The sequence below is a fragment of the Protopterus annectens genome, chromosome 13.part0 (assembly GCF_019279795.1).
Source record: "Protopterus annectens isolate FY-2018-M chromosome 13.part0, PAN1.0, whole genome shotgun sequence".
Taxonomy (NCBI): domain Eukaryota; kingdom Metazoa; phylum Chordata; order Ceratodontiformes; family Protopteridae; genus Protopterus; species Protopterus annectens.
This window is the reverse complement of record NC_056747.1, coordinates 189,707,355-189,733,681: the sequence shown is the minus strand read 5'-3', so window position 1 is coordinate 189,733,681 and position 26,327 is coordinate 189,707,355. Positions and strand designations below refer to the sequence as shown.

The 26,327-nt window shown below is 45.0% G+C and overlaps 1 protein-coding gene across 1 annotated transcript in view; it reads left to right on the top strand.

Annotated features, from left to right (window-relative positions):
• The window catches only part of GATAD2A (GATA zinc finger domain containing 2A), a 1,922,743-nt gene that overhangs the window by 1,349,331 nt on the left and 547,085 nt on the right, over window positions 1–26,327 (top strand). Inside the window, exon 7 of the mRNA XM_044054781.1 lies at window positions 21,527–21,724. Coding sequence (XP_043910716.1) covers window positions 21,527–21,724 — 198 coding nt within the window. The remainder of the gene's footprint in view (window positions 1–21,526; window positions 21,725–26,327) is intronic.

Sequence of the window (26,327 nt, the reverse complement as noted above, 5' to 3'; positions counted from 1 at the left end):
TTCTAATCCACCCCCTTATGGTAAGAACTCACAATGACTCACCCCTTCCCAACTTCACCTCTGCCCACCTTCACATACCCCTAGGAGGGAAACTCTCCTTTCACTCAAGCACATGAGCCACCATTACCAAGGGCCAATGGGTTCTGAACATTGTGTCTCAGGGGTACAAATTCTCCTTCCACACCCTTCCAACCCCAAAAGGGTTTCCAGATCTACCACTAAAACAGTGGGCAGAGGCTCAAAAGCAAATCCATTCCCTGCTCTCCTTGGGGACAGTAGAGCACTTTCCTGCAGAGCAGATAGGCCAAGGCTTCTACTCCAGTCTTTCTGGTGCCCAGAAAAGAGGGCACCTGGCACCCCATCCTTGATCTATCAATTCTAAACACCTCTCTGGTGATCCCAAAATTCAGAATGCTCACCCTTCAGCAGCTGCTAGCCAAGCTCGCCAAGGACACCTGGGTAGCCACCCTGGACTTAAAAGGAGGCCTACTCCACATTCCTATCAGGGAGTCCTACAGAAAATATCTCCGCTTCAGGGCAGGATCTCAACACTTTCAGTTCTCTACGGTTCCCTTTGGCTTATCTACTGCTCCCAGAGTTTTCACAAAATGCCTGGGTCTACCCATTGCCTTTTGCAGACAAAGAAATATTCAAATTTATCCCTACTTAAACAACTGCCTTATTCAGGCAGACAGCCAGGAAAAGCTGCTCAAAGACATGGCCTTTGTAAAGGACCTATTAACCTCCTTGGGGTACATAATCAACGAAAAGAAATCCAAACAGGTACCCACCAAAAGGATAATCTTCCTGGGAGCAAGTCTGGACACAGCTTCCCAGATGGCATGCCTTACACTGGAGAAACAAATTTTCCTATCAGCTTATTTCTCTCAACTGGCCACCAGGCCCCATCTTACTGCAAGCCCTGGGGTTCATGGCCTCTTTCATACTCCTCATTCCATATGCCAGACTGCATATGAGGAAACTTCAGTGGTACCTAAAGAGCCTTTGGTGTCAACACTCTCAAGATCTGGAAACTCTTCTGCCGGTTATTCCTTGCCTGAGGAAGGAATTTGTTTGGTGGGCAACAGCCTGCTTCCACAACAAGGGACAGCCCTTCTCCCCACACCCTGCTGCTCAGACTCTCACCACAGACGCATCAGACTATGCTTGGGGTGCACACCTAGACGGCAGGTGTCAATGGAACCCCCAGCAACTCCCCCTGCACATCAGTCAAAAAGAGATGATGGCTGTGCAGCAGGCCTTGATGGCTTTCAAACCCCTTCTCTCTCCAGGGATTCTCCTGATCAAAACAGACAACACCACTGTGATGTGGTACATCAACAAGCAGGGAGGGACTTCTACCCTCTGTGCAGGCTGGCCATGACCCTTTGGTTCACAGCCTCTTCCATGCAAATACACCTGTTAGCACAATTCCTGCTAGGCTCTCTCAACTCCCTGGCAGACCAATTAAGCTGAAAACTCTTGGACCCCCATGAGTGGCAGCTCAATAGAAACACCTTTTTCCTAATAACTCAGAAATGGGGAACCCTGGAGGTTGACCTCTTTGCCTCCGACACCAACCATCTGCTCAGCAGATTCTGCATCAGGGAGGATCATTGCATTGCTTGGAAAGTGGATGCTCTGTCCTTCCCCTGGATAAACTTCTCGGTCTGTGCCTTTCCTCCCCTACCTCTCATTCCCAGGGTACTGCTCAAAATAAGGGAGGAAAAACCAAGGACCATTCTCATAGCTCCAGACTGGCCCAGACAGCACTGGTACCCCTTACTGGCGCAGCCTGTCCCTACTGCCTCCATGGAATCTTACTCGGATTCCAAACCTCCTAACCAAGAGGGAAGGGGATTCATGCACCCCCAATTGCAGACACTCAATTTGGCAACTTGGCTTATACCCTAACCACTGAACAATCTGCCATCCTCAGTAAACAGGTTCTGGATGTTATCCGTGAGGCCAGACGCCCTAGCACCAAGAAAGTCGTATGCAGGTAAATGGAAAAGGTTTTGCACCTGGATCCAGGCTAAGGGGGCCAATATGTCACAGGCCTCCATCCCTCTCATCCTGGATTACTTAGCTGACCTACTACATAGTGGTCCCTCTTTCTCCTCTAGAAAAATGAATGCCTCTGCTATTTCTGGTCATTTTCCTGCTGAGCAACTTCTTCACACCCTCTGAATAAACAGTTCCTCAAGGGGCTAGCAACTTGAGGCCCCCCTGAAGGGCGTCAACACCAGCTTGAGGCCTTAACTTTGCCTTGGGAAAGCTCCACCTCCCCCCTTTTGAACCAGCTTCTTCTGCAGAGCTAAAATTTCTCTCCTGGAAGACCGCCTTCCTCCTGGTCATCACTTCAGCCAGAAGAGTCTTTGAGCTGCAAGCAGTCATGGCTGTGGAACCCTTCATCATCTTCTATGCAGACAGGGTATCCCTCAGAACTAATCCATCCTTCATGCCCAGGGTGCTGTCCATTGTGTTTCTCAACCAATCCATGCATTTACCCACCTTCTTTCCTAACCCCCAAAATAAGGGGTAAAGGATTCTGCACTTTCTAGATGTGCACAGACAGCTCCGATACTATCTGGACAGGATTAGGGGCAGAAGGCAAATCCATCTCCAAGCAAACCATTTTCGAATGGATAGCACACTGCATCCATTTCTGCTACAAACAGCATGGCAAGCCTCCCCCCAAGGGGGTCAGGACACACTCCACCAGTGCAGCCTCCACATCTGCAGCTTTCTTCAGAGGAGTCCCCACCCAGGGACATCCTAGAAGTTGCCACCTGGACATCTGTTCATACTTTTACCAAGCATTACCACCTGCCTCTCTTCTCCAAATCTAGGACAGGGTTTGCCTCTGCAGTCTTGCAGGGCATGCTAGCCAGCCCCTAGCTTCCTGGACTGCCTCCACCCATTTCCTCAGCTTTGGGAATCTAGCCAAATGTGATGACTGCAACAGTGAAACACGAAGAGCACAGTACAGTTGTGTACACTTACCATAAATGTAGATGTTCGAGTGTATTCACTGTTGCAGTCCTAGTTACCCTCCCACCAGCCCACTTTCTCTTTTTCGTCCTTTTTTTCCTTGGTCTCCTTTCCTTACAAGGGACATATTGGTATTTATTTTCCACTGGTGGGGTTCTTCCACCAGAGCCTGGCCTCCTACTTTGGGGGCTCCTGACAGGTTAGGGCAAGAAAAACTGATGTAATGGCGTCAAATGCCTTCCTTTATACCACTGACAACCTGACGTCTGTCCTCAAGCTACAGCAATCGATGCAGAAATGTTAACTCTCTGGTATTCTAGCTGGCCGAGGGGTACCCCGGCAGGTATAACCCAAGTGTGATGACTGCAACAGTGAATACACTCGAACATCTACATTTATGGTAAGTGTACACAACTGTACTTTCTATTTCCTTGAAAAGCCAGAGAGCAGGGGTCAGATTTTTTCTCAACGTGGATGTCTGCAAACATCTACAGTGTTGTAGTATTTGTGATTTTGCACAGACTTCATTTCATTCATGGCAGATAAGCAGGAGTGGACAATGACTAAAATGCTTTTCATCTGCTTCTCTTTCTACTGTGGACAAATATGCCACAAATCTGTCAGTGACTTGATGAGCAAGCACCAGTGTTGCTTTATTTAAGTGTTTTTTGCCCCCAACATTTGTGAGACTACTTACTGTGCATCATTGTCACTGTCAGTACTAAAAGCTGGAACCATAGCCAAATAGTTTGACAGGATTTGCAACTACAGTTCACAAGACAGTGATGTAGGCCGTTAGCCCCTGTCTGAGGTTAGATACTGAATTCATTGCAGCAGTGGTCTGTAAGTTAAATGAAGTACATATAGTTTTGTGAAGGCATTTGCCAACTTGTAGGTGTCTAAGTAGAAGGATCATTGCTGCAGGAAAGTGTACTGCCTTCCTTCCTGATATTGCAAGTGGGTAAGACTTGCCGTTTTAGATTGTATAAGATTGACAATTAGACCAGTATGTGGGTTATTTTCCTTGGAAGTCCTGAAGACTAAATATTTGCATTTACTGCCTTTTTTCCTTCTAGGAATATTGCTGGGGCACTGAATTTGAGCAGCTTAGTCCTCTAAGGCATCATGCAATACAATTTGTTAGCAATATATTGATTGGTTAGGTGTCATCAGATGAACACAGATTGTGCAGGGTGTTCTCTGTTTTTTAAGCTAGTCCTGCTGTTGGAACAGCATCAGTGTGACCAATGATCTTACGACCTCTAAAGAAGCCTTGACTATTTTTAAGATCTGGTTGGAACACTTGCCATTTGTCTGCATGTTTATCGCATGCATTTTGAGTTCCATGCAGCAGTGATCTGTTCAGATGTACTGATATTCGGTGTATGTTGTACAATATTATATTACAATATATGTTATTCTTATGTATATATTCTATAATAATTGTATTCAGTGTTGCAATAATGACACTTGAGACTTTGGGTGCAGGAGACCCAGTGACTGGCCAGACTTCAAGAGTTTAACACTCCAAATGATATCCAGATCTGTTCCCTTCAGAGGACCTAAACTGCTGATTCAGAGATGGGTGAACTAGCCTATGTGGATCAGTTGTCTTCATCCCGAGTATGACACTAAAAACACGCTGTCATTTGCATTCCCACTAGACAATATCTCATTTGGAGGTCCCCTAAACAGGATGAAATACCAATTCATGTGGGATGCTAAGGATTTCACTCTGGCCCAGGTTAGATACAGGGAGCTTTTGAGCTTACTGTAGTCTAAGCCTTTGCCGTTCCCATAGTAATTGAGGTGTTGGCGGATGCCTCTGCTAATGTACCTTTGGAGCTAGATTCCCAACCCTTGATCTCAGAAAGCCTCACAGTTTTTACAAGATGAAGGATTCCTTCAGATACTCAATTAAGAATCATTTAGTGGATCCATCTGTGGTGTCTTATGCATGCCAGCAAAGGAACTGATGTTCATCGTGTTACCCTGCTGCAGTCATCACACTTGGATTATCCTGCCGTCAGGCGGTCCTGCAGTTGGCACGGATTCCAAAGTCTTGGTCCGGCATCTGTTGCTTCTTCCCTGATGTCAGAGCACCAGGGGTATATCAGAGGCATCCAACGCCATTTTCTTCAGTCTTTCTTGCCGCGCGGTGCCCGAAGCAGAAGCAGTTCGCAAGTGCCGGTCGGCCGACACCTGAGATTTTCGAATCGAGTTTCAGTCCGAAGTCTTCAAAGCTAAGTACCCCATTGGGGAACCTTTTCTTGCCTCAGTCCGATGTCAGAAAAAGTTAACAATTGCATTTCTTGTGGGAAGCAAATACCTCATAAGGACTTTCATTCTTTTTGTATACCTTGCCTAGGCCCAGACCACAACGTCACTGGTTGTCGGTTTTGTGCTAGGTTCAATAAGCGAACTATAAAGCATCGCTTTGATTTCGCACGACACTACTTCGGTAGAAAATTTAATTACACTATGCCGTCGGAGCAACCGACTACTGGCATGCATAAAAAACGCAAGGATAATGACTGGCAGCCTAGATCCAAGCCAGACTCCGAGGCCTTGGCTGGCCCGGTCGCCGGTTCTCCGGTTTTCAGTGAGGCACCTACGCAGCCCCTGGCTACTGCTGAATTGGATCCCCAGACCACATTGGATCCCCCAGCAGAGATTTCTAGGCCGACGCAGCCATTTTCCTTAGGCCCTACCTACGACATTGCAGTAGGGAAGCCGGTGCTGCAGGAAACCCCTTTGGTTTCTGAAGGTGTCTTCAGACCGACTACCCTCACCATAAAATCTTATGCTAAGCTTAAGACTCCTGTAAAACCAAAAAAGCCTACACTTGAGTCTCCAGGTCAAGGCCCTATGCCTAAGAAACAGATGCTTAAAATGGCTGAAGATTTGATTTCTTTGATCAGGGGTTCCCAACCCCCCGACAAAAGGCCTAGACAAGAGGAGGATTATGCCTCCTCTGATCAGGTGTCTGTTTCTCTCAGGCTCCTCTGAGGAACAGGATTACTCCTTTCCCCCTTATGAAGATTCTGATGCTGAAGACTCCATTCCCTCAGCTTCTCCCCCTGAAGACTACTCCTTTGGGGAAACCTTACACACCATGAGGGAACATTTCCACTAGGAAGGTCAGGACTACTCTGACTCAAAGAAAAGACCACTTGCTATCCCCCCCAGTTTTGGACATAGTGGATGATGTCTTCTTAGAATCTAGTCTAAATCCAGATTCTCTGCCTCCTGCTCCAGCCAAACCAGATAGATACTATAGATTGCCTGACTCTCACAAATTCCTTTACAAAAACCCTGCTGCTGATCCAGAGACAATCTCCCAGGGTCCCAAAGGAGCTAAGGCTTCTATGGCTAAAAATCCTGTACCCCCAGAAAGGGACTCCAGAGCACTAGATAGGTGGGGGAAGAAGGTTTACACCTCAACTACTCTAGCTATGAGAGCACTAAATTGTCAATTTCACATGCTTAAATACCAGCAATTCCTAATGTCTCAAATAAAAGAAAAGATGGGCACGCACCCTCAACAGTCTGAATTCAAGGAAATGCAAGATCTGCTGCATGCAGCTGAACAGGTGGGCAAACATACTTTACAATGTGGTTTTGATGCCTTGGAAGCTTCCTCTAGAGCAGCTGTTACTGGGTCTGCTATACATAGGCATGCTTGGTTAAAGGAACAATCTCTGCCTGATCATGTTAAAGCAAAGTTACTGGATGCACCCTTACAGCAGGATGTTTTATTTGGGGTTAAAGCAGAGGAGGTTTTAAAGAAAATGGAGGATAAGGCAAAATCTATGCAGACGGTCAAAGATTTCTTACAAGGACAGCCCCCACGCTTCAGCAGAAATTGGCCAACAAAAAATTGGCCCTTTCCAGCTTCTGACAGACCACAGAGGGGTAAATACAGGCGCCCAAGGGGCAGAGGACAAGCACAAATCCCTTACAAACCTCGCCAATGGGGCACTACAACACAGAAGGGAGGAGAAGACAGGTCCCAAACCACTAGAAGGCAAACACAATGACTCAAACCTCAAACTGCCAAGCAAAACCCTCTTGGCAGCTCCCTTGGGAGGAAAATTAGCACGTTTTGCAGACAACTGGCCAATTGTCACAAAGGACAAATGGGTCCTAGATATTATCTCACATGGATACAGATTCCATTTCCACACCTTGCCAAGGATAAAAGGAATGCCAAACCTGCCACAAAATCAATGGGCAGAGGCACAAAAACAAATTACAGCTCTCATGGACATGAGAGCCATTCAACTGGTGCCTACACAGGAGCAAGGCCAAGGATTTTACTCAAGGCTCTTTCTAGTCCCCAGAAAGGGACAATGCTTGGAAGACCCATTCTGGACCTTTCAATCTTAAGCACCTTCTTGCAAGTATCCAAATTCAAGATGCTAGCACTACAACAGCTTCTTCCCATGTTGGGCAAGAAAGCTTGGCTAGTAACATTGGACCTCAAGGAGGCATACCTGCATTTCCTTATCAGACAAAATTGCAGAAGATCCCTCCGTTTCATTGCAGGTTCAACCTATTACCAATTCTCTGCACTGCCCTTTGGCTTATCTACTGCGCCCAGGGTCTTCACAAAATGCCTGGCACCAGTAATTGCATATTGCAGACAGAGAGGAATTCAAATATACCCATACCTGGACGACTGTCTCATCCAAGCAGAAAGCAAGGACATTCTCTTACAACACCTGGCTTTTGTAAGACATCTTCTAAGTTGCCTAAGGTACAAAGTAAACGAAAAGAAATCAAAACTAGTGCCCTCACAAATTATGACATTCCTGGCTGCCAGCTTGAATACAACTGCCCAGATGGCTTATCTGACGCCAGACGAACAACTACAATTAACTCAATACTTCAGAACAATGGCAACAAAGACCCAACTCCCTGCAAGAAAAATTCTGCAGGCCTTGGGCTTCATGGCATCTTGCATACTACTAATACCATTTGCAAAACTGCATATGAGGAAATTACAATGGTACCTAAAAAGCGTATGGACTCAACACAGCCACAGCTTGGAAACAATGATAAATCTCATTCCCTGCCGTCAACAGGAGTTTCTATGGTGGTCACAGGCTTGTCACCTCAACAAGGGTCAGCCTTTCACCCTACCCCCAGCCAGGCAAACTATGACAACAGATGCATCGGATTATGCCGGGGGGGCACACATGGCAGGATGGTGCATTCAAAGCTTATGGACAGCAGATCAAAGGAATCTGAACATCAGTCAAAAAGAAATGCTAGCTGTACAAAATGCTCTGACCGCCTTCAAGGACCTCTTGCATCCAGGACAGCTTATCATAAGGACAGACAACACCACAGTAATGTGGTACATAAACAAAGGGGTACACACTCCTACCCTCTATGCAGGCAAGCAATGACCTTATGGAACACAGCACTGGCTTACCAAGTTCAATTACAAGCTCAATTCCTGCCAGGAAAAAAGAACACATTGGCAGATGACCTAAGCAGAACATGGATCCCCACGAGTGGAAACTGGATCCACAAGTATTTGCAATGATAACTCAAAAATGGGGGCTCCCAGATATAGACCTGTTTGCCAGCCCTCAAAACTATCAGCTAACAAAGTTTTGCACAAGGACTTTTCACCATCAAGCTTGGAAAGTGGACGCACTCTCATTCAGTTGGAAAATGCTAACAGTATATGCCTTCCCTCCACTACTCCTTCGCACAAAGGTGCTACTGAAAAGTCAGGATGGAGAGACCCCGAATGATACTCATTGCTCCAGACTGGCCACACCAGCACTGGTACCCACTATTAAGGAATATGGCCCAGGGCCCACCATGGATTCTACCACAAATTACCCACCTGCTCACACAGCAAGACAATCAGATTCTACACAGCCAGCTCAAAACCTTAAACTTGGCTGCATGGCAAATCACCTAAGCAACCAGCCAGCTCCTCTCTCACAAGCTGTTATGGAAGTTATTCTGGAGGCCAGTAGACCCAGCACCAGGAAAGCCTACTCAGACAAATGGAAAAGGTTTTGCACCTGGAACCAAGCTAAAGGCCAAAATACCCTTCAACCTGACATACCTCAGATTCTGCAATATCTGAGATGTTACACAAAGGGCTTTCTTTTTCATCTATTAAAATCCATGCCTTAGCCATTCCTGCTCACTACAACACGGATCCTCCCTTATTTTCACATCCACATTTAAGGCAGTTTCTCAGAGGGGCCAAGAACATTAGGCCTCCCAGGAGAGCACCAACACCTACTTGGGACCTCAACTTTGTTCTGGAAAAACTCACACTGCCTCCTTTTGAGCCAGCTTTCTCAGCTGATTTAAAGTTTATATCATGGAAGACTGCCCTGCTGCTAGCAATAACTTCAGCTAGAAGAGTTTCAGAACTTCAGGCACTAATGGCAGTAGAGCCTTTCTTCATTTTTCATCAAGACAGAGTTTCTCTATGAACTAACCCCTCCTTTATGCCTAAGGTGGTATCCAGTGTGACTCTGAATCAAACCATCCATTTACCCACCTTCTTTCCAAATCCACAGAACAAAGGAGAAAGACTCCTGCATTCCTTGGACATTCACAGGCAGCTACGTTACACATGGACCTGCTAAGACTAGTTCTGCCAATAATCTTATTCCTTCTGACAAAGACTCCAGAGCTCTGGACAGATGGGGTAAGAAGGTATACACCTCTGCAACCTTAGCTAGCAGAGCACTCAACTTCCATGTGTTAAAATATCAACAACACACTTTGGATCTATTAAAACAAAAGATTTCAACCTTTCCTGACTGTGCCAATTCAAAAGAGTTAGCAGATTTACTGCACTCTACTTGCCAAGTGGCCAAACACTCATTACATTGTGGATATGATGCCCTAGAAGCCTCAAGTAGGGCAGCAATGTCGGGATCTGTCATTAGGAGACATGCATGGTTGAAGGAACAACCTCTCCCTGATCATGTCAAGTCTAAATTAATTGATGCACCCCTGGATAAGGACTGGTTGTTTGGAGTAAAAGCAGAAGCGGTGCTTAAAAAGATGGAAGATAAAGTATAATCTATGCAAACAGTAAAAGATTTCTTTAAGGTTCAACCTTCCAGGTTCAGCAGGAACTTTCATTCTAAACACTGGTCCTTTCCTGCACCTAGCAGACAGGGCCAAGGTAAGCCCTGCAGGGACAGACCACCCAGGCCCCTATCCCAGGGACAGCAGAGAACCAAAGAGTGGACCACTTCCACCCCAAAGGCAGGGAGTTCGAAGCCATCCTTCTATGGAAAACACACTCAATGACTCCCTCTCCCCCCTGTGCCCTCCTTTCACTCACCAAAAGCTAGGAGGAAGGCTGTCCCTCTGCAAGGAAAGTTGGCTTTCTGTAACGAAGGACCAGTGGGTCTTAAAGATCATTTTTCAGGGATAAAAAAAAGTATTTCGGCTTTTCCCAGTTAGGGGTCGCCACTGCGGAACTCTGGTCCGCTCATGATTGGCAATGGATTTTTACAGTGCCGAGTTGCCGGCCCGATGCCCACCCTTCAAAGAAGGCATGCCATTCACGCTTGCACCTACCTGCATGTCACTCCGCCATGGGGAGGACATGCAAACTCCACACAGAAGATGCTCCAGCCAAGAATCGAATGGGAGAACCTCTTGCAGTGAGGCGACAATGCTGACCGCTGCATTTTCAGGGAAACAAATTCTCTTTCAATGAATTCCCAATTCCAAGAGGGTACCCAGATTTGCCTCCAAATAAGAATGCAACAAAAACTGATGTAATGGCGTTGGCTGCCTTGCTTTATAGCACTGATGACGTGACGTCAGACTACAGGCGACAGCAGCCGACGCAGAAAAACATTGACTCTGGTATTTGGGCTGGCCGAGGGTTACCACAGCAGGGATAACCCACAGGTGATGACTGCAACAGTGAATACACTCAAACATCTACATTTATGGTAAGTGTACACAACTGTACTTTTATTTTCATAAAAATTCTTAACTTTTTTTTTTTATATATATATATATATATGCAGTACTAGGTGTTTCAGCAAACAATTTTGAAGATGTAGGTAGGTGTTGGAACATTTGCCAATTTTTGTGTATTAACTTTGTGATAGTATTAATATCTTGATTGAATTCCAGACATAGGGTCTGCTCAGAGTTTTTTTCACCTTTGATGAAAGGTGGTGGATGACATGTCTTTCTCTTCAAAGGGAATTACTCTATGCCTTTCCCCTTCTTTCAAGGGTCCTTCACAAGGGTGAGAAGGACTCTCCAAAAAATCTTGTTGGTGAGACTCTCTTGGTCCAGGCAGCACTGGTTTCCCCCTGCTATTCCATCTGGTTAGGGGTAATCATCATAAGTTACCTCATCATATGGATCTACTCACACAGGACAAAGGCACACTCCTTCACTTTGATCTGTCCACTCTTTATTCTGACACCAGTTTTTTGAGGACATGCTTAGGGTTCTGCAGGTGGCCAGGAAACCCAGTAGCTGGAAGCCATATATGTCCAAGTGGAAGAGGTTTTCTGTCTGGTGTCTTAAACATCACCAGTACCCCTTTTCAGAGGAAGTCCTTTTTTTTTTCCTCTGTGAAATGACTGCTTGGCATATTCTCCCCACCATCGCAAATGATCTCAACTCCATATAATCCACTTCCTTCTCAATAAACCAACTACCTGTCCCTCTGTCTCCAGTCTAGTCATTTAGTATATCCCTTCCCGCCCCTTAAGCGGTCCTGACAAAGTCCTTCTTCAAACTTAAAGATCCAAAGTGAACATTGACAAAGCTTCCATAACAAAATTCTTGGCAAACTCCCTGACAATTTGTTGCACTACTCTTACTGACCACTTCAAAAAAGAACTGAAAAAGTTTCTTCTGAATACATGGTTATGTCTCTGCCATGACCCTACCTAATCCTGTTTCTATCACCTATATCTAATGCTTAGAACATTGTGTGTGTTGGCTGTGCTCTATATAACTAATTGAGCTATATATTCTAAATATAATCTGTATGGAAAGTACTATGCTTACATCATTATTATTACTCCTTTATTACTATGTTTCTTTTTTTTTTCAAAAGCATATCTTAACTAAGTATAAATATTGTAAAATAGTCTTTGTTTACTTTATGAAACATATTACCTGCAAAATTATAATTCTTTCTTTTAGCTTTTCTCTTCAGGTCTCCACTGAAAATGGGTCTGTGCTCAGTTGGACTAACCCGGTTAACAAATGTGAAATAAATTCAGTGAAAGCCCACTTGTCAACCATTTCTTCCTGTATGCCACTTAGCTCCTCCTTTTGCCTCAAGGTTTGAGGTCAAGCATTTTCTTAGAGGCATCCTTTATATTAGACCCCCAAGACAGCCCATTTCTCCTCCTTGAGTGCTTAATTTTGTCCTTGAAAAGCTGGCTTAGGGCTACTGATTTTTTGCAACATTGCACCTGGAAGATTGGTTGCTTTAATCTGTGCCCGAAGGGTATATGAACTACAGGCCTTGATGGTGGGTCCCTCCTTTTTGGTTTGTCATTGAGACAGGGTGGCGCTTCATACAAATCTTTCATGTCCAAGGTAGTTAATGACTGTCCCTTAGTCCGTCTGTCCAACTTTTTTTCTCTTCTCCACAGTCTGCTAGGGAGAAGGTTCTTAATACTTTGGATTTGCATATGCAGGCCAGATATTATTTAGACAAAACAAAGGCCTTTTGTAAATCTGATCAGCTTTTTCTTTCTTTTCATTCAAAAATGTTGAGTTTGGCAGTTTGTAAGAAAACTGTCTCCTCCTGGATTTCTAGGGCCATTTCTTTTTGTTCTTTTCATGGTAAGCAATTGTCTGCTATAATGAGGGGCTCATTCTACTACAGCAGTGGCTTCCTTGGCAGCTTTCTTCAAAGGTTTGAACACCAACTCCATTTTTGAAGCTCCTACTTGGTCTTTGGGTCACATGCTGGCAAAACATTACAAATTAGATGTCATTTCAAGGACCAAGGCAGGTTTTGCCAAAGCTGTCCTGCATGGGTTTGAAAAGGGCTTCTTCTTGCCTTCCACCTCCCCCTGCCTTCACTGTAGCTTTTGTACTCTCCCAAAGGTAATGAATACTGCAACAGTGAAATGGAAGAACATAATTTATTGTAACAGTATTTGTCCATTTCACTGTTGCAGTATTCACTTCCCTCCCTACTTACCCCCATTTTTCTCTTCCTCTTTCATGAGTAGTATTGTTGTACTGGTCAAGAAGTTCCTCTCCTTTTCTTCATTCCTTCTTTTTTCTGGATGTACATGTCCTCCTTTCTACTGAGGCTGCTAGTTGCAATTCTCATTAACAATGGTGTTCCTGTCTGGATGCTTTTTTTTTTTTTTAACTGAGAACTTGGGTCTTTTTTCTCTGTGGTGGTAATAACGTATCTGAAGTAGTTTACTTCATTTGGTCTTCAACCTGTGGGAATACGGATCCATATCGGATCCGGGCCGGCAAAGATTAGTAGCATCAGCTCCAACCTCCAGACTCCTCCCCTTACCCATAGTACACCTCCACTGGCTTCCATCCCCAGATCTGTTTTGCCACGATTTGTATAACATCGTGTATCTAGAGCTCCAGCTAGCAGGGTGATTCTGACTGTAAGTTTGTCTAAAATTTTTGCTACTTTTAGCCGTTTCATGTTAGTATAGGTACCCTTTCTCCCCTCCCATCACACTTTTGTGTCGAGTGTAGGTTTGTAGTTGTGTTAGTTTAAAGAAGTTTGTCTGTGGTGCCCCCCCCCCCCTTAGTCAGTCCAGTGTGGTGAGTGAGTGTGTGTGTGTGTTGTTAGCCTAAAGAAAGAAAGTTTTGTCTGTGTGTTTCTTTTTTAAGGCTTCTTTCCTTATAGTATGGCTGAAAAGCTCATCTTTAAGCTCTGCACAGAGTATGGCCATAAGCTTTCCCCACCGGATGGCCACACTGTGTGTGTGTTGTGCTTAGGTGTGGCCCACCTTAATGTGGCTTGTTCCATTTGTGCGGGGTTCAATCCCCGAGCTTTGAAGGATAGAAAGGCCAGGTTGGCCCTCAAAGGTCTTCTGCCTGCCACTGAACCTCCTTCCTCGTCTTCGGGCCTCCCCTCCCAGGCTGGGACTCTAACTCCTGCATCTAAGCCTGTGGTAGCAGAGGAGAGATAGAGAGCTAGAGAGAGCGTTGAAGATGAAGGAAAAGAGGAAGAGGTCCCCGGACCTCTTGTCCCCGAGCAAGTCTGCACGGATCCGTGACTCCCCTCGACTCTGGTCTCCGAGGTTCTCCCCAGAGCCGGAGGAGGGACATTCAGTCTCCCCGACCTCGGTTCCCCAACAGGCCAGGTCGGAGTCCATGGCCTCGTCACGGTCGATCCGTTCTTTATCAGACATGGATCTGGATAAGATGATGTGTACACAGATCCAGATGGGGGTCTTGCCAGCCCCCCCCCCCCAGGAGGGGTGAGCCCCCTTCCCTTTTTTCAGCCCACTTCTCCTTCCCCGATCCGCCCTTCGACTTCAGAGTTCTCGGATCCGAGGTTGGCCTTGGTCAGGGGGTCGGCGCTGATGGTCCTTGTGTCCTCTACGCCGACAACTGCCTGGACCAGTTCGGATCCGAGCTGCTCTCGGAGCTGGACCCTGGGTGTCTGGTCCGAGGGAGTGGAACATTTTCCATCGGCTCTGACGTTGTCGGGCCAGGTTCCCTCCCTCGGAGCTCCATCCACTTCGGGTCTGGCTCAGATTCTTGCGTCTGATCCAGGCAGACCGGCCTCCTTATTAGTTTCCCAGGAGGTCCGCTCTTTTTCAGTGTTCGATGTGGTAGAACGGTTTCTCTCTACCAGATCAAGACCCCTGACCGCCCCCTCAGACACCGCCCAGACCCTCCTCGGCTCTGTCTACAGTCCCCATTGTCTTAACAGAGGGACAGACTGTGCCCGTAGAGCCCCAGATGGTTCCCCCAGAGGAATAGATGGCTTGCGAGCGCTCCCTGTAGAGCCCCACAGGAGATGTGCCTTGCAAGCATATGTGCAAGAGGAGGCACTTGGACTCCCAGAGTGTCTCACAGAGGACACAGATTTAGATGATGGGGAGGACTCCCCAAAATCACCTCTCGACGATGTCTCCTTTGGCGACATCATGGAGATCCTGCGCCAGCGGGAGGTTGGTCTGCCCCCAAGCCGTCCTCTGATGAGTCTGTTTCTTGAGGCTTTTGGCACAGGCCCGTCTACGTCTTGGATGTCCCCTCCAGCGAATCTTTTAGTTGATTTGATAACCTCATGGATGTGGAAGTAACCAGATACCGTGGAGCCGATCCCCAAGTGCCCCGATAAGGTTTTAAGTCCCCCTATTGACAGGCCTTCTGGAACAAGGGCTCCCCAGTGGACGCCATGGTGGTAGCAGCAGCCACGAAGAGGGAACTATCTCAGGAAAGTTCCTCGGTCCACCCTCCTGACCGAGAGTCATGGATGATGGACCACCTAGGTGTCGATGCGATGGAAGGAGCTGCTAGGGTGGCTAGGTCCGGCATAACACCTGGCTCAGGTTATGCCAATTTAACTAACCCTTTAAGGTGTCCTTTGCCAATACCCCTTATGATGGCTCTACTCTTTTCGGTAAGATCGTCAAGGAGACAGTAGTTCAGAGTGAGGAGGACGGGAAGACACTGTCTGCCATCAGGATCTGCTTCTCTAACCCTCAAAGGTCCTTTTCCCTGAACCAGAGAGGGCAAAAGAAGATGTGGTTCCGGAAGTCTCCGTTATTTCCGGGACACTCAGGGCTCTTCTTCCCCTAGAGGCAGAGGGAGACAGAATTGACGCCAGCCCAGAGGCCGAGGGGGTCCGCGGATCTTCGGGTCTCAAGAAACATTATTGGACAGACCCGGTCAGCAACCCTGAGGGGTTGCCCAGCTGCTGTACTCTGGAGGCAGTCGGGAGATGATTGTCCTTGCTCCCAGTGGCATGGGAGTCGATAACAACGGACCGCTGGGTGCTTCAAATTATATCCAGAGGATATTCTGTCCCATTCGTGGGTTCCCCCATATCTTCCAAACACCTCCCGGACGTTCCACCCATGCAAAGGTAGGCAGCTGCACAGGAAATTTCCAAGCTGCTAGGAAAACGTGCTATCAAAACTGTCCCTCCCAGATCAGTCTGGATCGGGCTTCTACTCTAGTTTCTTTTTGGTGCCAAAGAAAATGGGAGACTTGAGGCCGGGGTTGTCAGATTTCCAGCCCCCCAGGTAGGGACAAAAAAAAAGAAAGGTCTCTCACGGCAAGTGAAGACCAAAAAAAAAAAAGGTCATTAAAGAACAGTAGCTCTGCACTAAACACGGAGCTTCTCGTGTTTAATGCATTGCAGTTCTGCATTCAACACAAGTAGCTCCGTGTTTAGCGATTTTTGATTGGCCCGTATACCGGCATATGGGCCAATCAAAAATCACTAAACACTGAGCTTCTCGTGTTTAATGCGGAACACAAGAAGCTCTGTGTTTAGCAATTTTTGATTGGCCTGTATGCCAGGTATACGGGCCAATCAAAAAAAAAAAAAAAAAAAAAAAACAAAGTGGAGGCTGGCCAGGATTTAAACTGGCAGGGCAGGACTCAGGATCAGGCTGCTGATCTCGGGACAGTCTCACCAAAATAGGGACATCTGGCAACCCTGCTTGAGGCCCATTCTGGGCCTTCCTACCCTGAACCTGTCAGTTGCCAAAGAAAAGTTCCGGATGGTCACACTACAGTCCATCATGCCGTACCTACAAGAGAGTGACTGGATGTGCTTGTTAGAGCCCCAGGATACTTACTATCACATAAAAATGCACAGAAGCTCCAGGAGGTTCCTCCGCTTCTGGCTAAGGGCCAATCATTATCAGTTTTGAGCCCTACCCTTTGGTCTCACCACAGCCCCCAGGGTGTTTACCACAGTGATGGCGGTTGTAGCGGCTCACCTGAGGCTTCAGAGGATTCAGGTCTATCCGTACCTGGACGGTTGGCTCCTCACTGCTCCCATCAGGTGTCTACTTTCCCAAACCAGGAACTACTTTCTGACTCTGGCCCTGAGTTTGGGTATCGCAATCAACACATTCATATCTCTACTAGAGCCTGTACAGGTTGGTGCCAGGATAGACTAACACTCCAGGGCAAAAGTGTTCCTGACCTCGGAGAGAGTTCAAAACCTCAGGATGCATGTCTCCCTAATTTACCGTTCTCACCTCCCGACAGCGGAATCAGTGTTGAGGGCCCTAGGCTTGATGGCAGCGACCATAACTCTTCTTCCATGTGCTCAACTACACATGCGGATTTTTCAGTGGACTCTAGCGGTTCAGTGGTCCCTGTTGGATTTACCACTAACCTATCCTGTCCACCCAAGTTAGGTGTGTCGTTCGTACCTCATATGGTGGATGAGCTCTTCAGGCATTTTGGAGGTACGACCCTTTGTTCCAGCCCCGGCCCAAGCCACAGTGACCACAGATGCCTCCCAACTCGGGTGGGTGGCATTGTTCAGGCAGGACAGTCTGAGGCCTGTGGTCCTCCACAGAGACCAGCTTGCACATCAGTGTCCTAGAGATGAGGGCGGTGGTTCTAGCACTGCAGGTCCTTCATGCCTTTCTTCCTTTGGGGATGATTGCCATTCAGTCAGACAACATGTCAGTAGTGTGGTTTGTCGACAAACAGGGAGGGGCCAGATCTTATCCCCTTTGTTGTGAGGCCATGAGAGTGTGGGAACAAGCAATCTCCACCGGTTGCTTTCTCATCGCAGTGCGCATTCCGGGACTGTCCACCATTCTAGCGGACAGGCTAAGTCGGACCATTCTGATGCCTTACGAGTGATCTCTGAATCTGTCAGTAGCGGAACAGATCTTCAGCAAGTGGGGACAACCTTGTTGCGATCTCTTCGCATCTCCTTCCAACGCGAAGTGCAGCAGGTTTTTTGCTCTGAACCCCCTGTCAGGGGGAGTCCCCTAGAGACGCTGTAGTTCATGCTTGGCCTCCCGGTCTTCTGTATGCTTACCTGACAGTTCCCTCTCATCCTGAGGTTTCTGCAGAAAGCTTGTCGACTGGGGAGCAAGGTGATCATCATTGCCCCATTCTGGCCTCGCCAGGTTTGGTTCCCCTTTCTTTGGTCTCGCCTTCTGGCTCCACCTTGGATTCTAGATCCCATTCAGGATCTGATCTCACACCCATCAGGGGTGCCTCATCCGAGTCTGGACAGCCTGAAGCTCACGGCTTGGCTGCTCCAGTTCCCGTAATTGCTAGGACTCCCGGGCTTTCCTCCTAAGTCTATTTTGATGGCTGCTCATAAGTCTTCAACTAGAAAGGTTTACTGCAGCAAGTGGAAATGTTTTTCTTTCTGGGCCTCTCAGAGGAATTTAGACCTTTTCATGGTCCTATTTCCGTCATTCTTGATTTTCTAGCTGATATTTTCCAGCATGGTGCTAGTTCTTCTACTGTCATAGTTCAGTTGGCTGCCATTTCTCATTTTCATGTGAGAGAGTATTCTGCATCCTTGGCATCTTCTAGACTGTGTAAAGCCTTTATTAAAGGCACTTTTTTGCTATGCCCCCAGGTCAAAGATCCTGTCCTCTGTGAGACCTTACTGTGGTTCTCCAAGCTCTGGTCACCCTGCCTTTCGAGCCTGCTGCTACTGCAGATCTAAAATTTCTATCATGGAAAATAGCCTTTCTGGTCACTATTACCTCTGCTAGAAGGGTTTCGGAATTACATGCCTTGTCCATAAAATTCCATACATGATTTTCCATAAAGATAGTTTCCCTTCGAACCAACCCATCTTTGCCTGTGTTCTTTCCCAATTTTACCAACAGGATGGAATACAAACTTCACATGTTGAATGTTCACAGACAATTGCGATTCTACTTACACAAGACAAAAAACTTTCGTAAATCTGATCAATTGTTTGTTTCGTTCTATAGACCCTTTTTGGGAAAACCTATTTCCAAGGTCACTATAGCTAGGTGGATGTCTTCATGCATCTTGCAGGTCTATAAGAACAAAGGCACGTCTCCTCCAGGTCAGGTTAAAGCTCATTCCACTATGTCCATGGCTACATCTGCAGCTTTCTCATCTAGGGTGTCTTTGGATGACATTTGTTCTGCAGCTACTTGGTCCTCATCTCATACGTTTATTTCCCATTACAAATTGGATTTGACATCTAGAAGGAGAGCATCCTTTGGCTCCCCGGTGCTCCGGAATATTCTTCCATGAGGGCCTCCCAGGAGTTTAGTAGCTGGGGACTCTGTCCCACAGGTTGAAGACCAAATGAAGTAAACTACTTCAGATAAAGAAGTTATATACTCACCATAACGTTCCATCTGAGTAGTTGTACCTCATTTGTCTTCAACCGTCCCTCCCTCCTTCCCGTGGACCTTTGGCGGATGTTCAGCCCGCAGTATAGGTCACAAGTATGTTATCAGGTCGGGTTATAAGTTTAGTTTCAGCAAAACTCGATCTGGGGATGGAAAGCAGTGGAGGTGTATTATGGGTAAGGGGAGGAGTCTGTTGCTCGGAGCTGATGCTAGTAATCTTTGCCAGCTCTGATCCGATACGGATCCGTATTCCCACAGGTTGAAGACAAATTAAGTACAACTACTCATATGGAGCATTATGGCGAGTATATAAATTCTTTTGCTTTGACTGTCCTTTCTCTAATGCACTTTACATTAACCAGAAGGCTTGAATGACAAACTCATGTTACACATGAGGGTTATTTTTGGGTTGAAACCTGTTTGCCACAAAATTAATCTCTGATGCTAATCATCCATTGTCTTTTTTGCAGAAACTCAGAATAGAGGCAACAGGTATTTGATACCTGTAATACCTTTTTTTTCCCGTCTGTAAACAAAAACACACAAAAGAAACCGTCCTTTAACCATTGCGCTCGATGCCTAACCTGAGCTTGCACTTTTTAAGTGATAAGAGAACTTTGTCCATATCATGTTTGGCATAATTGTGTACTTAAGTTGATGGTCAGTATTTATTTTTTTGCTTTATACAAATGATAAATTTAGGTAGCAGTTTCCTTGCTTGAGGACGTTAAAGGGTTGTGGACATTGCTTTATTGTCATGGCAAAAGGGAAGATGTGGAAATAGACTAGATACAGAGCAACCATAGTTTAAGAAGGATAAGCTTTTTGATTTAGGGTGGCTTGTTTTTTTTGCTCAGAGCATGCAAGTTTTGCCATGCCTAACCAAAAATTATTTTAGTAGTATAATTGAATACGTTGTTAATGATTGTGCTATGGTGCACTTGCTTCTTCATGTTATTGGAATTATATTTGATTGTCAGGTAGCCATCATTTTCACTGAGGGCATACATTGTGCATGCATTTTCTATTTTGTTTTCATTACATGCATGTATTTTTACCCATTTGTATTGATAGTTCTTGGCTAATTGCATTTCACTACTAAGCATGGATGTCTGTTTTGTTTTTTGTGTTTGCTAAAATGTATTGCAGTCCAAGTAAAGTCTGTATTTTGTCACCTGTGAAACTTTACCCCCCAAGTCGCCTGGTATAGGGCCCCCGGCTAAGTGAAATTTACGTGGTCAGCCATATGAAATAAACACAAAAACAGTGAATTGACAACTTTGGTAGATGTATCTTTCCTGCAGCCATGTGCTTCTATGACTACCTTTCCAAAGCACTGTAGCTTACATTTTACCACAGAGCCTCCTTTGACAGTGTTTTCCTTTGCACTTGACTTTTTCCATCCTCCTGAAGCTGAGATTAGACTGAACATTTAGGAATTTGTCTTGGGTTGTCACCACTTAAGAAATAAAGCTGAAGAACAATCATACTTAAAGTAATATCTGTGTTAGTACTATATCCACTTGCTTTTGAGGTGGGCATCTGATAATGGGTTTCTTACTACCCATTCACCTTGAACATGGCTGTATTTTTTGAGTATACAGTACTTCTTTAAATTAGGAAAATTCATGTGGAAGATGTTGAAATAAGCCAACCTCTCGAAATGTTATTTATAAGAAGGTCATTTGATTCAGTTAAGAGTCGTGGATTAGGGAATGCAGGGAAGTGCATTTCTTAACCGAGGCACAGGAATGCTGTCAGGCATCACAGTACGACTTGGCTGTCTTGGATAGCAGATGTTGCGGAATTGATGTAAGATTTGGAGCATAGGAGAAGGACCATTCTTGTTGGCTTAACTCCTCCTTTTGTAAAACTTGAAGATGTGGAAGAGTAGTTGAATTGTGTTGGTTTTGATAAAATGATCATACTTTTATTACTGAGCTACTAATACTACTTTCTTACATGAGAAAGCTGTTTTTTTTTTTTTAATATGGCTGTGATTTTAAAATTATCCTGATTCAGGGTACAGTAAAAGTCTGCATTCATGAGACCATTTCCAGTACTACTTGTATGTATATTGTAATTGCTTGACATCATCATAAAGATTATGCTGAAATTGTTGCAGTAGACCTTTAATGCTATCTGGTGATCATTATCTCTCTCTTTATTTACTTTCTACTGCATTTCTTCACCCTCGCAACTTCCGTTATGCTCCATGATGTCAGCCTTTGTCAGTGTCACCACAACAAGTCCACAACATCCGACAGCACTCCAGTGCAGGACCACCCCCATTGCTGCTTGCGCCACGAGCAGCAGTTCCAAATGTGCAGGTCCAAGGGCAGAGGATCATTCAGCAAGGCCTTATCAGAGTTGCCAACGTTCCAAATGTTCCAAACAGCAGTTTGCTAGTCAATATTCCACAGGTAAGTGTAAGCTCATTTTGGCATACTGAATTCTATGCTTTTCTGGTTGAACAAGTAATCCCAATCTGTTGCTTTATGCGTTAGATGTATTTGTAGCCAATTAAGGTTATATCAAAAGTGCAGAGGTAGACTATCTTGGATTAGCAGCATTTAATAGGTCTGTGGTTGATGATATGTGAATGCATGTGCTTTGGACTTGCTTCGTAGAAGCTAAATTTTGCCTGGATAATGCATTGTGCAGTGTAGGTAGGCAGAACTGACAAGTAGTTCAGTTACAGAGAGAGAGACTACTTCCTAAAGTTTCTGTTAAGAGAAGGTAAAGTACAATTACCCCGTTTATTAGTGGTAGGTACAAGACAGAGGGATGCTGGTGAAATTGTGCAGAGGACTGCTCCGGTGGGGTGCAGAATATTTTTATGTAGTGGGTTATTGAACCGTATAAATACATGTCTGGGGGGGTGGGAATGCAACATTGTGGAGATCAAAACTAGTAGCTACCCACTAAGCTAATGTGTTTTATAGTGGGATCATCGTAGATCGATCTTTCTTTCATGCTTTTTCTTGAACATTTAGGTGAAATAAAAGGTTGTTCTTTTTTTTTTTTTTTTTTTTTTTTTTTTTTTTTTTAATATGTTTGTGTCTTTCGGCTTTTCCCGGTTAGGGGTCGCCACAGCGGAACTCCGGTCCGCTAAGGATTGGTAGTGGATTTCGTACCAGGTTACCAGCCCTGACGCACAACCTTCAACGAAGGCACGCCCCATTCACGTATGCCTCCACACAGAAGACGCTCTAGCTGAGAATCGAACGAGACAACGTCTTGCTATCGCTCTCTCTCTATATATATATATATATATATATGTGTGTGTGTGTGTGTGTGTGTGTGTGTGTGTGTGTGTGTATAGGTTGAATTAAAAAGTAAAATAACAGTTGCATGATTTTGGGCATTTGTATCTGATAAGCAGTCTTGATTTTTTTTTTCCAGTAAGGTGGTTTGCATTGCTTATCTTTGAAGTCCATGCTTCCATCAGGTTAGATTTGTTTTTGATGAGTCAACTGTGTGCTTGAGAGGATTACAGCAGCGCTCCCAAAGTTGGTCTGTGCTTTTTTTCTTTAACTGCTGTAGGTACAGAATTGATTTCTCCAACTGTGTGCGTTGAAGCTGCAGTTTGGGAAGATGAATTTCTGTCTGTCCAGCAGGCTTTGCTCGCTGATGGCTAAGAATGAACGATTTATTTGAAGAACCGCATCTTTAGTTTTTGCCTGCTTTAACAGAAGCCCAACAATATTTAGGAGTTGCCAGTTTTCATTACAATATGAAATGGCTGAAGGAAACTGTATATAATCTTTTCAGCTTTCTGAAATCCTGAATAAAATGGATGTCATCCCATTTGTTGTCCCCACTTATGCCCTTGTGCCTCAGTTTCTTCCTTTCACTTTTCAGTCTAGTATTGTGTACACCCTCATCATACCCTTTTTTTCTGGTGCCTGGTGGGTACAAGTTCATCAAGTTTCTGATATTGTCTGTACAATTATCTCCCTGGTAACATAGACCTTCTGCCGTTACTGTGGATACATTGTAGTTATTTCATTTTGTAGCATCCCTAGAACTCTGCACAATATTCTTACAGTGCCCTGGTCCTAAGAGTAAACTGTAGAAGATTCTCGGGTACACATCCACTGCATTGTAGTATTAAAGCAGTTACTCTCAGCAGCTGTTTGGTGGTGTTGGTTTCAGTTTAGGGCACTAGTGCTTCTGATACTGGTGTTCACTAGCTGAAGTCTGAGGGGTCATGTAGATGGTGGCTGTCGATAACTTATTATTTATTTTATATTATTTTGGATTTGTTTACTAGGAAAATTTGACTGGGCCAGGGGCTACTTTATTCATTGGAGGCCCGAGAAGAAAAGTTCCAACAGTGTATATTCTAGCAGTTTTCAATACATTTGTTTAGAAAAGTAGCACAGTAAGGGATAACAGTAACATTAGGGAGATGCAACACTGAAAAAGTTGAAAATTTCGTATGGCATACAAGTGATGCATCATTTAATACAAAATTATATTCAATATATACCTTTGTAGTAGTGTAAAGAATGCCCTTCGTGTTCAGTATACCTTAGGGTTCCCTTTGAGGGAAATGTAGAATGTCTGTATGAACTGAGAAGCAAGCATGCCTTATGACAGAAAATTTCATACTGGAAGAAGGTGTCATTGTTTTTGTGATATGTTAAGTACAAAAGTAAACTATTGGGACGAAGAAAAAAAGATGAATTTCCATGATGTATGTTATCGGGGATGTAGAAACAAAGGCAGGAGCCCTGAAAGAATGATTTTAAGTAGAGCTTAAAGGTTAAGGTTATTTGTCTGAGAGTAGAGGGCATATTATTTCTAAGTTCTGAGGTACAGCGAATTTCCAGATGAATTATTCTGTTTGTGTGCTGATGAGGTATTTGTCATTTGGTCCTGGGTCTCTGGCTGTAGAGTACCATTGCTAAAGTTAGATAAATGATTGGCATTTGGTAGGTTGATAAACTGTTCATTGTAATACATTTAGGTTTGAGTACTTGAGGTAGTTTTAATTCCTTCTACATGAGTTGTCTGGTGGCCAATTAGTAATGTGAATAACTGGGTTAAGTTAGCTGCAAACCTAGCTATTTTATTGTAATATTCTACTTTAGCAAGATGGAGTGTACATCAGTAAAAATTACAGTAGTTTACAGAAGAATTAGTAGGGGTGGCTGTGGTGGTGCAGCGGTTAGCATTGTCGCCTCACAGCAAGAGGTTCTCTGGTTCGAATCTCAGCTGGGGTGTCTTCTGTGCGGAGTCTGCATGTCCTCCCTGCAGTCATATGGGTTTCCTCCAAGTGCTGCGGTTTCCTCCCATATTCCAAAAACATGCAGTAGGTGGATTGGACACACTAAATTGGCCATAGGTGAGTGAGTGTGTGTGTTTGGTGCAAGTGTGTGTGTGTGTGTTTGGTGCGAATGAACTACTGTGGCAGGGCTAGCCACCCGGCGGTGTAAACCATGGCTCAAGGTGATTGTCACTGTGGGAGTGACACTCCAACCCCATGTGCAAAATGGGAAGAGGTTGAGGATGGATGGACAGAAGAATTAGTAGAAGAAGAGCAGTTGCTGTGGTTTTGTGACCAGAAACTGTAAGAAATGGTTTTGCTTAGAGTAGAAGTCCTAAATTTTACTTCATTTTTTTACTGTTTATTGATGAAGTGATGGCCCTGTGTGGTTCATCATGTCCAGATCAGCAGTTAGTCACAGGCAGTTGTCAGTCCTCCCATCTTGATAAGTAGATCCATTGGGTGCCTGCAGAGGATAGTTAGTGTCCTGCCAAGAACTTTAACAGGATACTCATTTGTAAATGGGAGAACAGTCCATCTAATCTCTATTTTATTTTCTTGTCACAACAAGAATGTTTTGAGTTAATCAGTTCCTTTCTGGCTATTTCAGAGAGCAGTAAATAAAATTGATACTTAAATATTTCCATTTTACGATAGTCCAGGACATTACTAGGGAAAACAAGTCAGCAACTTGCATGCATTAGACAGGTACCCAAGAAAGGATGCCACGCACACAGCACCTCTTTGGTTGGACAAAGAGCACCAAGTTGCCACTTATAAGTACTGTAAGACTCTCATTAAATAGCTGCTGTGTTGCATCCTTACTGTCATGGTCTTTGTGATGCACATAGTTTCTTGCTGTCAGGAATGAGAGTATTGCCTCTGCTGCAGCCAGAAAACCTTCACAAGTGATTGTAGGAAATCTAATTACAAAAAGGAAGAGCATGGACTTCAGAAGCTAGTTAACCCAAGAAAAATTAGTAATGAAAGTATCTGTTGGTGGGAACATCTAGTGTTTGTTCCGTCAGTCCCCTCTAGGCCTCGGTATTATTGATCCTACAGAGAGAGATCCTTGTCTGCCTGTGATAAGGCTTTTGCATTATCAGAGTTCCTTGCTTCTATTGCAAGCTAGCTAGGCTTCAACTCATTGACTGCCACAGCTTGGTGCCAATCCCATGGCATCCCCAAGGGATGTTAGCTTTACACAGGAAGGCAGTTAAAGGAGCATGTCATTACATAAGTGACAGTTGTGCTAAAAGAACATTATTTGAGGCATATAAATCAAATGGTAGATGTTCTTCATGTTTCACTGTTGCAGTCATCACACTTGGGTTATCCTGCCAGGGGTGGCCCTCAGTCGGCCCAAATACCAGAGGCTTAGTATTTCTGCGTCGGTTGCTGTCACTTCAGGACTGACATCAGGTCGTCAGTGGTATAAAAACAGGCAGCCAATGCCATTACATCAGTCTTTTTTGCCGAGGAGCCCGAAGCAGAAGCAGTTTGCACGAGTGCCGGTCAGCCGCTACCTGAGTTTTCATTTCCAAAATTGAAGTTGGAAGTCTTCTAAAGCTAAGTACCCCGTTGGGGATCCTTTTTTCTTGCTCAAACCAATATCAGCAAAAGTTAACAATCGTCTCGCCTGTGGAAAGCTAATACCACACTGAGATTTCCATTCTTACTGCGTCACCTGTTTAGGCCCAGACCACGACTTACCTCGCTGCCGGTTTTGTGCTTTGTTCAACGCCCGAACT